This window comes from Xylaria bambusicola, assembly GCF_022495145.1.
Source record: "Xylaria bambusicola strain CBS 139988 unplaced genomic scaffold F5B22scaffold_61, whole genome shotgun sequence".
NCBI classification, from domain to species: domain Eukaryota; kingdom Fungi; phylum Ascomycota; class Sordariomycetes; order Xylariales; family Xylariaceae; genus Xylaria; species Xylaria bambusicola.
This window is the reverse complement of record NW_025953614.1, coordinates 188,978-202,893: the sequence shown is the minus strand read 5'-3', so window position 1 is coordinate 202,893 and position 13,916 is coordinate 188,978. Positions and strand designations below refer to the sequence as shown.

General features: G+C 37.7%; 1 protein-coding gene across 1 annotated transcript; it reads right to left on the bottom strand.

Moving 5' to 3' along the window:
* Nucleotides 1–7,780: 7,780 nt before the first annotated feature.
* Nucleotides 7,781–9,397, bottom strand: F5B22DRAFT_625093 (uncharacterized protein). Its single transcript, XM_047976158.1, has 2 exons — nucleotides 8,868–9,397; nucleotides 7,781–8,781 (listed from the first exon to the last, which is right to left on the bottom strand). The coding sequence occupies exons 1-2, from the start codon at nucleotides 9,009–9,011 to the stop codon at nucleotides 8,464–8,466; spliced, it is 462 nt and encodes a 153-aa protein (XP_047826427.1). The 5' UTR covers nucleotides 9,012–9,397; the 3' UTR covers nucleotides 7,781–8,463.
* Nucleotides 9,398–13,916: the final 4,519 nt, after the last annotated feature.

Sequence of the window (13,916 nt, the reverse complement as noted above, 5' to 3'; positions counted from 1 at the left end):
TATCTTTCTTGTATTATTAAACGAAATAGTTAAAGTTTTAAAATTTTAGCTTAATTATTTTATAAAAGTCGTACCCCCCTTACCATCCCTATTAATATAATTACCCTTACTAAAATCTATTATTAACTTTTTAAATAAGGATAAGAAAAACCCCTATAGCACGGAGTTATAAATATTAACTATTAATAATATTATTTAACGCATCTCCCACTTAACCTGGCCACCCAATTGAGCTGGCCACCCCCTTAACCTATATAAAAATCCAATGTTTCAATTTGGAATAACTTAACTAATATTAGTCCTACGATTTAATAATTAGTACCATTAAACCCATTATTTAATAAAGAATCCAACGGTATTTTTTACTATTTTTTATAAAATTTATTAAGCGAGATATTAAGCAATACGCTAAAAGGGCGCTAGGCAAGAATTATTTTAACGCTTACTTTAGCGTATTGCGTAATAACTCTATGAATATAAGTCGTATAAACTAATAAAGAGTACCGTTAAATAGCTCTTTTTATTACGAATCGAATGGTATATTTTATTATTTTATACAACTAATACTTGTAAAGTTATTAAATTATCACGTGATTAACGCACCGATGTTTTTTGTATGGGCTGGGGGGGTGGCCAGGTCAAGTGGGAGATGCGTTATCCTAAAAACGGTAATTTTCCTAATCTTTTTAATATTAACTTTCCTACTTCCCTTATATTACTTAAGATACCTTTTTATAAAGAATAATGGTTAATTAATAATTTAATCCACATTTAATAGGGAGCTATTACTTTTTAAGTAATATATTAATATAGTAAAGCTAAAAATGCTATTTAAAAAGTACCTATAAAGATTATTAAACCAGTAATTAATTATATATAAACGATTATACTAGTAGTTAAATATAATAATATTGCTATTTCTTTTTTTATAATTAAAAAGCCCGAATAAAATATAAAGACCTATATCTATAATTACTATTATACCTATTTTAACAATGCTGCTTTTAAAACAATAATATTAAATAAAAAGAAAAGATTAAAGATCCTTAATAAACTATTTACCAAGGTCGCTTAAACTTAAAAAATTATCTTTAAAGTGGAAAAGCTTAAATATAACCTAGCTAATAACGTTAAAAATATAAATTATAAAATAATTAACGGTATTAAATAAAGCATTAATTAATATTATTATAAATAGGAGCAGTTTCCTTTAACTATATGTAAAGTAATTACTACCCTAAAAAGATAAATAAAGTATTGTTAAAATTCTAACTCTACCAAATGCTGTTACGATTTAAATTCTTCCGGTTATAAATATAACCAATTCTCTTTTAGCTTAAATAAAAACTCCGTAAATAACTTACCATTAAAAAAAAAGTAAGACTAATGCCTTTACGTACGTTGTAATAATCCGTTTAAATTATAAATATTAATTAAACTATTTTATCGTTTAAGATATCCTTACTGTTTAAAACATTCCCATCTTCCAATTAATGTAAAAAAACATTTATTTTATTGCTTCGAAGAATTTAACGTCCGTATATTATATAAAAGATAAATGTTGGAATGTTACCCTATTTATTAATCTATTAAAACCTAAATATATATATAAAAACGGAAAGCATTATAATTAATATATATATTATTATTATTGGTTTATAAACCTTATTTATAATATTATTTATAGATAATATTTATTTCCTATATAAATTATCGCTTTTAATGCTATTTATAAATATTATTTAATTTAAAATGCTATTTATAAACGTTATTTTAAAAATGTAGGAATATAGTTATTATTTATTTATTTATTTATTTCTTTATTTATTTTAAAGTTTAAGATTTTATTTTATTAGTTTATTAAAACTTTAATATATATATAAAAATAGAAATTAAATAATAAAAACGTTATTAATTAATTTATAAGGGGGTAATTGTTAAGATGCTATCCTAGATATTATCCCGTAATAAATAGTATCCCTGGGATATTATCCTTAAACATATATATATACTATGTTAAACATTGTCCCTAGGAGAATGTTTAAGGATGCTATCCTTGGATAGCATCCAGAAATAGGACTTAATAAATATAACAACTTTTAACTTACGACTTTAACGCCTTATAATTTTTAAATTAGAATTATATCCTATTACTTTATAGTTTTAAGCTTTAATTAATTATTATTCTTAATTTTAAATAATAATATAAAGGAATATTTAATATTTCGTTTAATATTTTTAATTCTTTTAAGTATATTTAATTATTTATATAGTAGCTTATATAGCTTATTTAACGCATCTCCCACTTGACCTGACCACCCCCCTAGCCCATACAAATAACGTTGGTGCATTAATCACGTGATAATTTAATAACTCTACGAATATTAGTCGTATAAAATAATAAAATATACCATTAGATTCGTAATAAAAAGAGCTATTTAACGGTACCCTTCATTAATTTATACGACTCATATTCGCGGAGTTATTAAGCAATACGCTAAAGTAAGCGCTAAAATAATCCTTGCCTAGTGCCCTTTTAGCGTATTGCTTAATATCTCGCTCAATAAATTTTATAAAAAGTAGTAAAAAATACTGCTGGATTCCCCTTTAAATAACGGATTTAAAGGTACTAATTATTAAATCGTGGGACTAATATTGGTCAAGTTATTCCAGATTGAAACATTGGATTTTTATATAGGTTAAGGGGGTGGCCAGCTCAATTGGGTGGCCAGGTCAAGTGGGAGATGCGTTATAATTTATTTAATTATTATATATTTAATATATTTAAGCTAAATTAATAGCTTTAATTTATAGCTTTATTATAACTTTATTTCCTTTTTATTAGGTTATTACTTATTTATCTTTATAAAAAAAGTAAAGCTTAAATAGGTTAAAAGGGTTTTTAAAAATAATTATTAGCTTTCTTTCTTAATAGCTTTTCTTTTTTATTATTTTAAATTATATTAATTTATTTTTAAGCTTTATAGCTTTTATTATACTTTTTACCAATTTATATAAGCTATATTTATAACTTCTTTTTTTATGTTTTACTTATATTAAAGTTATAATGTTTTTTAAAATATATATCTTTTTACTTATTTTATTAAAAAGGAAGATATATAGGAATTTTAAAGCTTTTAAAATATTAATTTCTTTTTTCTTTAAGTAACGTTTCCTAGTATTTTTTAAGGGAATTTAAATAATAAAGATATTATACCAATTTTAATTATAAATAGTAACGTTACCTAATATTAGGTTATATTATAAAAGGAGGGTGTTAGTAATTTTTTTATTTATTATTACTTTATTTTTTATATTTTTTCATTTTATAGCTTTAATTTTTAATAATTTAGTTACTTTTATTCTTTATTTTTATAATAGTTATATTAAGGGAGTATTCTTATTATTAACCTTAATATATAGTTAGGTACCGTTTAAAAGCTTTTTAATTATATTAATTATTCCTTTTCCTTTTAAATTTATATTATTCTTTAAAGTACTATACTTTAATCTTTTTTTATTTAGGTTTAAGTTAAAGTTTATAACTACCCTCCCCCTTTTTTACCTTATATTACTATTTTATTAAATTAGAATAGTCCTTAATACTATTAATAAGTTCCCTATATATATTTTATTATAAATGTTATTTTTATCTTTTATATTAACGCATCTCCCACTTAACCTGGCCACCCAATTGAGCTGGCCACCCCCTTAACCTATATAAAAATCCAATGTTTCAATCTGGAATAACTTGACCAATATTAGTCCCACGATTTAATAATTAGTACCTTTAAATCCGTTATTTAAAGGGGAATCCAGCAGTATTTTTTACTACTTTTTATAAAATTTATTGAGCGAGATATTAAGCAATACGCTAAAAGGGCACTAGGCAAGGATTATTTTAGCGCTTACTTTAGCGTATTGCTTAATAACTCCGCGAATATGAGTCGTATAAATTAATGAAGGGTACCGTTAAATAGCTCTTTTTATTACGAATCTAATGGTATATTTTATTATTTTATACGACTAATATTCGTAGAGTTATTAAATTATCACGTGATTAATGCACCAACGTTATTTGTATGGGCTAGGGGGGTGGCCAGGTCAATTGGGTGGCCAGGTCAAGTGGGAGATGCGTTACCTTTTATTATTATTAATTTAATTATTACTTTAAATAGGTTCCGTATTAAGCATTTATATTATTATATTTATTTTATTATACCTTAAGGAGCTAATAAAAGTATTTAGAACTTTTATATTAAAAATAGTAATATTTTATTTATATATATAGTTTAAAGGATTATTTTAATATTAATGCTTTTATAGATTTTTTTAAAGTTCTTTATTTATTATTTAGCTTTTAAATAGAATAGGATATTCCCTTTATTATTTCCTTCCGTTCTTAATTTTACCCCCCTTATATTATTTTTTCCTTTAGCTTAAGCTATTAGGGTAATTAATATAAATAGTATTATAAGGGTTAGGATTATAAGGGTAGGGTTTTATATTTATTACAATTTTTTAAGGTTTTATTATAATTTTAAAGTAACTTAAAAGTTTAAAGTAATTAAAGTTATATTTATATTTACTTCCTATAATACTATTTTAATCCTTAATACTTTAAAGTATATTTATATTATTTATACTTTATTATCTTTAAATAAAATATCTATAAATACCCTTTTAAAACTTATAGTTTAGCTATTTAAACTTAAAGAATTTTTATTTTTAATTTTAAACTTTAACTTTTTATAATTTTTTTATTTAAAAGCTTTATTTATTTATTTTACTTTTTATTTAATATAATTATTTTATAAACCTTTTAAAGGGTTAAAAAGTTCTATAATTTTTTTATTAAAATTAATTAATATATATACCTTTATTTTTTTATTATTCCTTTCCTTTATTTTAAAGGAGTTATTTTTTTCCTATATACTTTTTCCTTTAATATAAAGTATATATAAATTAAAAGGGGTATTTAAACTTTATATACTTTTTTCCTTAATAGGGGTTATATTTAAATTAGAAGTAATTTTTAAAATTATACTTTATATATCCTTTTTCCTATTAAAAGGTATATATAAATTAAAGGTTAATATTTATTATTTAAAAGTACTTTATAGTATTTTTTAATTATAATTAACGTTAAAAGATAATATAAAGTATATATTCCTTTCTTTACTATAGTTTTATAGTTTTTAATTTAAACAATTTTCCTTAATTTTTATATTAGATAAAAAAGGTTAACCTTTAATTAATCTTTAAGTTAAATAGGTAATTAAATAACCTTTTAATAGGTAAAACTATTAAATATCCTTAAATATTATAATAAACCTTAAAATTTATTAATACTTTATCGATTTAAATTATATAATATATTATCCAATTAAATAAAAAGTATAATTATTTAGTTAACTACTTTTATTTGCTTTATTTAAGGATTTAATATTTAAAATTATAGTTTTAACGCCCGTATAATTCCGTACCCGAAGGCTAAAGGTATTACATTTAATTGACCTTATTAATTGGAGCTAGCGCGTTTTAGATTAGTGGGTAGAGAGATTGCCGACGCGATCTGTCACTTACGGGTAAGGGATAGTCCAATATCAAGCGGATGTTTCTATCCGTTCGATCGGCTTCGCGATTGCAGTTAGAACTATTAATCGCTTTACCATGCCTCCCCCAGGCTGTTACTTTCATTCTGAAGTAACAAGACGAGAATATTTACATTGAAAATTTCCCTTCAGCTTGGATGTGGCGTTTGCAGCCATCTAGAATACGAGGTTGACAATGTCTTATCTTTTTTTTTTTTGGTCAATCGTGCCAAGGACAGCTTCCCGCTGGTAGGAATGAATCTTAGCGAATAATAAAAATAGGAAAGGCCACTGCACATCGCTAGTACACTACCCTACTGTAGATGTGTAGATCGACCCTGACTCTACTACTAACCCATGTCTCCCATGCTACTTCAGATTTATTATCCGGTATTAAGCACTACAATGAGTGATCCTCCCGACTCACCAGTGGGGTGCGATAGAGCAGAACACGACGCACGCTGGTAAATCATCGCATCAGAACTATGTCATTCCTTGCGGCCCTCGCCACGCGAGCATCCGGGACGTGTCGAGTGTTGCATCGCATCATAAGGGGGGGGGAAAGGTAGGTAGAGAGGCATGCCCGCAGATACATGGTTGAAGGGGTCGGGAATAGCTGGCTACACAAGCCAAGTGCTGATCAACGATCCTGATCAGCGCTGTATCTTCACCCAAGTCACACACCAACATGGGAAGTGCCGCTGCAACCCCCGACAGAACTCCGGGATAGACAAAAGGCCGACCCGTCCGGTAGTAGGAGGGAGGGGTTGACTCGACGGCTGTCGGTTTACCGAGCAGAACCGAGCCGTTCAGGAACAGCCCGACTTGATGGCACAACTTGCTCGCTGATTGTACGATGTCGGCGGCTCTCGAGTCACCATTCAGTCAAAGAAGCATGCCTAGGTGGCGAGCTGCCGTGATGATGATATAAGCCCGTGTCCCCTCGGTCGGCCAGGAAGTGGGGAGCACTGCCGATGTGCGAGCGGTCTGTCCACAGACCAAAAGCGCAATACAATCCATTCATTCCCTAGATATTAACGGGATGATGTTTGGAATATACTCTAGTGTAGTGTACATTCTGTTACATTATAAGCAGGTGGTGGGAGGTGTGTTGTGGTGTCGACCACCTCGACCACTAAGCCCGCTTGGATGCACCAAGGCTGGATAGCCTCAAGGGTTGCATACGCGGCGCCATCCTCCGATTGCTACTGGGTACACGAGCCCGGGATTATCTCCACAGCTGCAGCAAGCCACATTGCTTGGTTAATCCCGTACCGTGTGCGTGTGGTAAAGGTCGACATCCAGATTGCTACCTAACTATAACACGGTATACCGAGAGCTGGGCGCATATTCATGCTACCTAGATAGGTATACGAACTACCTAGGCAAGTACAGCAACCCTGCACAGTGGGAAGCGCACGGGTGCGGACTACCACCCGGTAATCTGTAGTCTGCCGTAGCCATCAGGTAGTACTACAAGTACCGTAATCAGAGCTTCACATAATCACTTGCTGTTTCAACATGGAACGACAGTTACACAGGCGCGCCAAGTAGCCAGTTACAGAAAGGTTTCAAGCCACATGTGCTTTTCCTCAGAAGCAGGGCAGAGCAGGGCAAGACAAAGTGGCGAAGATCAACCGCAAATCATACTCCTAACGATAACTTTGTGAACCCTCGGTTAAGACGGACTTGCTTATCTACAATACTTGGCGCAAGAGAATGTAGCGACTTAGTAAAAGTCAGTCGATCTTTGTTAGCAATATAAATGTATAATGGCGAGAGGATAATATAGTCTGGTTACATGTCGATAGCTTGAGTCTGCTTGAGGAATGACGGCAAGGGTTCAGCACACCATGAGCAAGGATTGTGCACCCTTCATTCGCTAGTGTGAAGACCCCTTCTTGGACCCTTCAACGAAGATACGCGGCACGGGAATTTTTTTTTCGAAAATTTTATCTCTGCCTAACCAACTAGATGAAAAAGTAGGTTCACAATAAACCCAGAAGACGGAAAACCATGTTGTACAGCAATGATGACGTAGGTGCGGATGCCCCAGACAATCATTGGAGTAGCACGGTGTAAACTGATTGGTGCGAGCTGGAGGGCTAATGGGCTAGGGTAGGGGTTGAATCCTACTTGCCTTATCCGCTTGTGCCGCAAAAACTTGAGCCGAATTCCAGTGCGGTGTTGATTAAAACACGACACCACCACATATCCACACTCCGAGATCATAGCATCCTGTTATGTTATATGTACTATATAGCCAACGGTGAGTTTGGACTACTGTTTAGGGGTTGGAGGAGCAGGAAGGGAAGAAGGAACCAGAGGAGGGTAGTGATGGTGATAGTGATAGTAACAGTGATAATGACGATGGCCCCGTACACGGTTTCTCTCGTGCTTCCTCAGCTTCAGGGTTCAGGGTTCGAAACTGACCCCGTCGTCACTATAATTGTCTACGAAGTAGGTAGTGTAGCACATACTAGCATACCTAAGTACATAATATGACTACACTACCGAAGTTTTTCCCTATTAACTGGCTCGCCTGGGTAGTTCTTCAAAACGTCTGGGATACCTAGCTGGTTACATCATTGAACACATAATTTGATTCTGGGCGAGGAAAATTAATTATGATTACTGTACTAGATAATTCCAAAGTAAGCTCTTGAACTTTGTTTCTCCCTGTACCATGCAATAGCATGACATTAACCTAATATTTTTCGGTGTTGCTTTGGGCGCCTAGGAAACTACCCAAAGGCCTAATATTGCACCCAGGCCACCGTATAACGCCTTTCCAACGTGCGCCGCATCTTGCTGATCATATCCCGCCTTCCATAGAGCCTCCTCGAGAATCAAAATAATGGATGTGGTATTATAGCTGCGCTCGGCCGGTGAAACGTGTGTTGCGGTTGCGATGATAGATCCAGTATCCCAAAGCGGCACCAGTGGCAATGAGCCAGAGTAGTGCGTTTGCAAGATCGACCCAAACGGCGTTTTTCATACGCTGGATATCAATGTTGCCCTCAGGGTCTTCATGGATGTACATGCTACCGAATAAGCCGAAGACGGCGATCCAGAGAACAAAGATGATGAAGCTCCATATCGGCACGACGACGGATCGAAAAATGGAGGGAATGAGATAAATGGCGGTGGTCAGTGCCGAGAGACTAGCAACGACGAGCGCGAAGACCTGTGTAGAAGGTAAGCAGTTGGTAAGACTAGACGGGACGGGTCGCATGATGAGAAACAATAGGATGGATAATGATTTGAACATACCCATTTACCGTCAGCATCAACGCCGTGCTTGCGGGCGCGGTCGACGTCGGTGCCGTAGAGCCCTATGACGGCAAGGGCGAGGACGAATAGGATGAAATGTAATACGGCGAACGCCACATAGCTCGAAGTCATTGTGAAACCCATCTTGGACGACGTACTCGGTAGGTACTGTGACGCGATCGCGGGGCAGCTGAACAAGGGTTCTCGATTACGTTGGATTATGAGGAGCAGGGGTGTGCGACGGGGCCTGTTCGTGTCCTGTTGGAGTGGGCGTTCGCGTTGGAGAACAGTACGTTTGTTGATGCCAAGGGGAGAAAAGGAATGGGGGGGGAGGTCTTGAGGTCTTTAAAAGGAAAGACAAAATTCAAGGCTAGCAAAATCAGGGCAGAATCAGGGTTTCTCCAAGGCGATGTAAAACCTTGGAGACAATGGCCTCCTATGGAATGAGGGTAAGAAGCCTTGAATCCGTGATAGAAGATTATGGTTTATGAAATTACCATGGATGTGTACCCATATATCTATGATGTGTATAGGAAAGCGCGTGCGATGACGTAGTGCAAGCTAAAACCAGGCAGGTACCTAGGTGCCTACCAAACTTTTATTACAGAGGCAGACAGAGGCAATTGGATACCTAGCATTTACTTAGGTATGTGCACCCAGTCTACCTAGTAAAGACTCTGGACTCTCGCTTATGAGGCAGCATACACATACTATTATTTAATAGCAGAATAGCATAAAATTAAATAAACACAGTTTCTATCTCCCAGCCCTCTTCATCATCATGATATGCACAGCTGAGATAGCAGTACCTACTATGTACATATAAAATCTAGGTGGGGAGTGGCATGTTGCGCTAGGATCTGCGGGGGACTTGCTAGGGGTTCGCTAAGAGCACTTCAAGTACTTACCTAGGTAGGTATAGTAGGTACTTGGCACCACCTGCAGTGCGCGTCGCCAGCTGCCAATTTGCAGTATTATAGTATATACCTACTGTGCTGCACTGTACCAGGCTTAATCGACTCAGGTAAATCAACCACACAGACCGGACGTCAACACAAGGCAAACTATCTCCTCATGAGGCTCGAATATCCGCAGCCTCGTATCTACCTTAAATAGCAGTTTCTCTAACTCGAATCTGTATTCATGTGCCATCTTTCTACATTTTCTGGCCATGATACTACCTACCATATCTGTGTGCATATAGCAACGCCCAACTGTGGAGAGCTACATGTGGACGGTCCTTTTTGACGAAGAGTGTGGATGTGAGGGGTCTTCGCGTGATGTTCTCAAAGTGCAAATATCTGAAATGTGATAAAGGGCAGGCATCAGTCTCATTGCCTTTCCTCGTTCTCTAAGAGTCAAATCCTTTATACATGGCTTCATTATGAACACCTTTCACCTCATGTTAAGGTATCATCGTTTCCATGTTCGAGTTATCATTCCAACTCAGATAACACTGAAAGAATCAAGTCAAGAAATCCTTGTTGAAGGCTTGTGGTGCAGTCAAATCCTCTTTTTGGCTGTGATGCTAAAACTAAATTAGCCGCAAGCGAACCTATCTCGACCTAGGAACTGAGAACCTGAGAACCTGAAACTGCCGCCTACAAAGTCCTCCCCCGCAATGCTGAAGCCTACACCAGTTTGGTATTCGACTCTCAGCCGCACCATGTAGTGGTGGTAATGACGATGATGACAATTAGTCTCCGTCAGAGACCTAGTCAGCCGCCTCCGTACACCAAGGACTTCATGTGGATTCTTGCAATTTTCCGCTCGTATAACCCCGCCCTGCCGAGAACCATGACACCTTTATATAGTCAGATGGCCAAGGTTATGGCTCCTACAACTCGACGACTTAGGCTCTACCTTTATACATAAGAACAGTCGTCTCCTTCTTCTTTGACTGACTGAACCTATTCGCCAAGTGCTTGGGCTGAGCTTATCACCCATAAGATGACCTCGATATGCTATGTTGATGGGCCTGACTCATAACCTTAGGTTCCGCAAGCGCACTGGGTTGTTTTTGGCATCGTCGGTATGTGTGTACTTCAGAGTGAGATACCTGTTTTGGTATTAACGGTACTGCAGACATAGAATGAAAACTCAACTCGGCTGGCGACTTATCGTCTCCAAAAATGCTCTCCCTCCGAGGTGGTCGAAGTTCAAGCACTGCTATAACCCCTGCCTGCCCTCGACGTTCATCAGAGATGAAGATGGGCAAAAGAAGAGGATAGGGTCGAGTATGGGACGGGGTTCCTCTGCGTTCCCTTCATGGTTGCCCGAAAGGGGGCCAGGCCTTTGGCAGCGACCCCTGTTGGACCGGGACGCTGATGGCAGCCAAGGCATCCAGGAAGTCAGCGCCATAGAGGCAACTGAAGCAATGCCACAATGGAAGGGCAACCAAGTCTAAGAGTCACCAGGACACAGTTTGGTGGGACGAAATATTAGATGATGGGCTGCGCCGCCTGTCACACAGTTGGAAGGGAAACTATCAGATCAGGCAGCAACTCCAACATTATCTTGGCGGGCTCCTCATCACCTGGAGAAATAGCAATAACAGATATCGAAACGTATCGTACTTCGAGCTATCAGGCATCATTTCTGTCGTATATCAGTATATTCCCTCCTTTCCCGGTAGCCTGGCTACCGGCGAGGATGAATGCTGCTGCATGCAAGACGCATACAACGCCGGATATCCACGGGTCACCCATCTGACGCAGCGGTTTTCCCAACAGTTTGGTCTGCTGGAACTTTTTTTAACTTTTTCTTTTTCTTTTTGAGAAAACCCCTAAATGTACTTGCGCGAGGCTTGAGATTCACTGTGAGTGGATCTCTACTGGCAGTGCAATCTTTTCTGATCATCAAGTCCCACCATTGAGCTCACCGAATCTTAGTCACAACCGCTTCTCTATAGGCTACAATGTCGAAACATCGCAACCACGAGTCCTAAGCTCACTCCCTTGTTGGCCGAGTAAGCAGAAACTGAGCCCTTTACTTGTTACACAGTTCTCGCCGCCACTGCGTTTTCCACTACTACCTTGCTAACACTGGCAAAGGCAGATTAATGGGGCTTATTGGTATTCATTCCGAGTCTCTAGGCATGGTAGTGGGGAATCAGTTCTGAAGCGTTCACCAATCCCGGCTTTCAGGATCCTACAGCGTGACCACCAACGAAGATGATACCTCTACCGAAACAGAAGCCTCGCCCCAGGCTGAATAGGGACGGATATAGTTAAAGGGCTCGAGGGGAGGTATAAAAGGCGCTCTCGGCGCTGTCCTGGACCCATGGTAAATATCGAGAAACTCACGCCTCTCCTGAGTTGTAGCTTGACTTCACCATATTCCATTAGTGCCATTATCTGAGGCAATACGTTCTTCTAACTCCAATTTCTATCTCTCTTCGCACACACAAACGCAAGCTCGACTTGCTTCATCATCGTCAAAATGGCTCATGAGAAGTACTTCGACAGCTCCAGCGGATATTATACCGGGAATGGGAATTCAAACGGATACCGAGATTCCGGAGGATCCAATACGTATTCGTCCTCATCTCAATCGGCAAGCGAGGGATGTACCATGTCCGGTCGCCAACAAGACCCAAACAAATGGCGGTGGAATTGCGTTAGTTTGCACATTTCTCCTGATTTTCTTATCTTGACTAAATTTGCCTATAGTGCAATTGCAGCTTCGCAAACTTGTCGTACAATTACGACATTGCCTGCACGAATTGCAGCCATCGCCGAGACAACACCTGCCACATTTGGGCCTTGAAATAAAGCTCAATAGAAGTAAAGGGGTGAATGGCCTGATTACCCGATATACATTCCTCCTGCACAAGATGGTGGGCCAGACAAAGCCGGTGCTGACAGGTCCCCATGAAGTTCTGCCTACGGGAGGATTGTGTGGTAAACGGGGAGAGATAGTCGAGGAGGAGCTGTGGGCTATTGTTAGGTGTGACATGCAGATACCGGTTTTCCTTTTAATGGGGTAGAAACGTGGGATGGGAGGAATACATTAGAGTGGCTCAGGCCTGGATGAACGGCGCTTCAGGGTACTTTTATTATTTCTTTGTTTCGTTTTCTTAGATGTCAAGTTTCATTACTTCAAATAGAATGGTCCGGGGCTATACAAAATTAGATCACGGTGAGACCAGTGCTATCTTCGATGTCCCCTCCCCCTTAGACGAGGGATTCTGAGTGCTGATCTCTGTTCATGTCCTAACGTTTCAACCTCAGACTGCCTGAAGCCCAAGGGAAGACCTAAAGAACCTTGCATGACGTGGAGCTAAGCCGCCGTGTAGCCTAGAAACCGGTTCGATGACCACTAGTTGCCGTCTTCTCGCTGTCAACCTGTCCCGGCTATAGAAACGCCGCACTACCAACTGGATACTTAGAGGACTTGGACCAACATTGCGCAATTTTCTTCACCTGTTTACGCTTCAGACTTTTGAGAGAGTCTTTATGCCAGTGGGTCGGCATTTTCCACTTTAGTGCCCCAGGCATCATCACACACAATCCAACACAACGAGGACTAAGATGGCTGAGCGTGAGTGATTCATACGGCTGACTGGTGATAGCACACTTATGGTGGCATTTTGCAATCCGCGTGATCATGGAGAGGGAAAGCCCGTGGAGGCAGAATGGATACCACAAGCATCTTAGTAGTGGAAAGGCACCTCCTCACTAACATTGATGTTCTCTCTGAGGTAATTACGTCTGCCTGTCCCCACATATCTACCTAACAGCACTGCCAATTTGTGCTGAGCATGAGGTTGTAGATGAATAGAGACTAGCGTAGCCGTCACATCTGGCTAGAGTTACGACATTTCCTCTGTCAGGGGGCATGGGTAGATATAACAGGCCGCAGTTTGAGTAGGTGACGCGTAGGGAGAGGCCAGAATAAGGCGAACAGGGTGAGGGGCTGAGCCGCCGTGCTGCTGTGGAATGAGTCGGATGAAGAAAAGTTTACGAGGACCTGATTTGATTAAACAAGCGGATGGCATCGCTCGTTGGATTTTTAGTAAATATAAACAAGTCGCCATATCCAATGAGA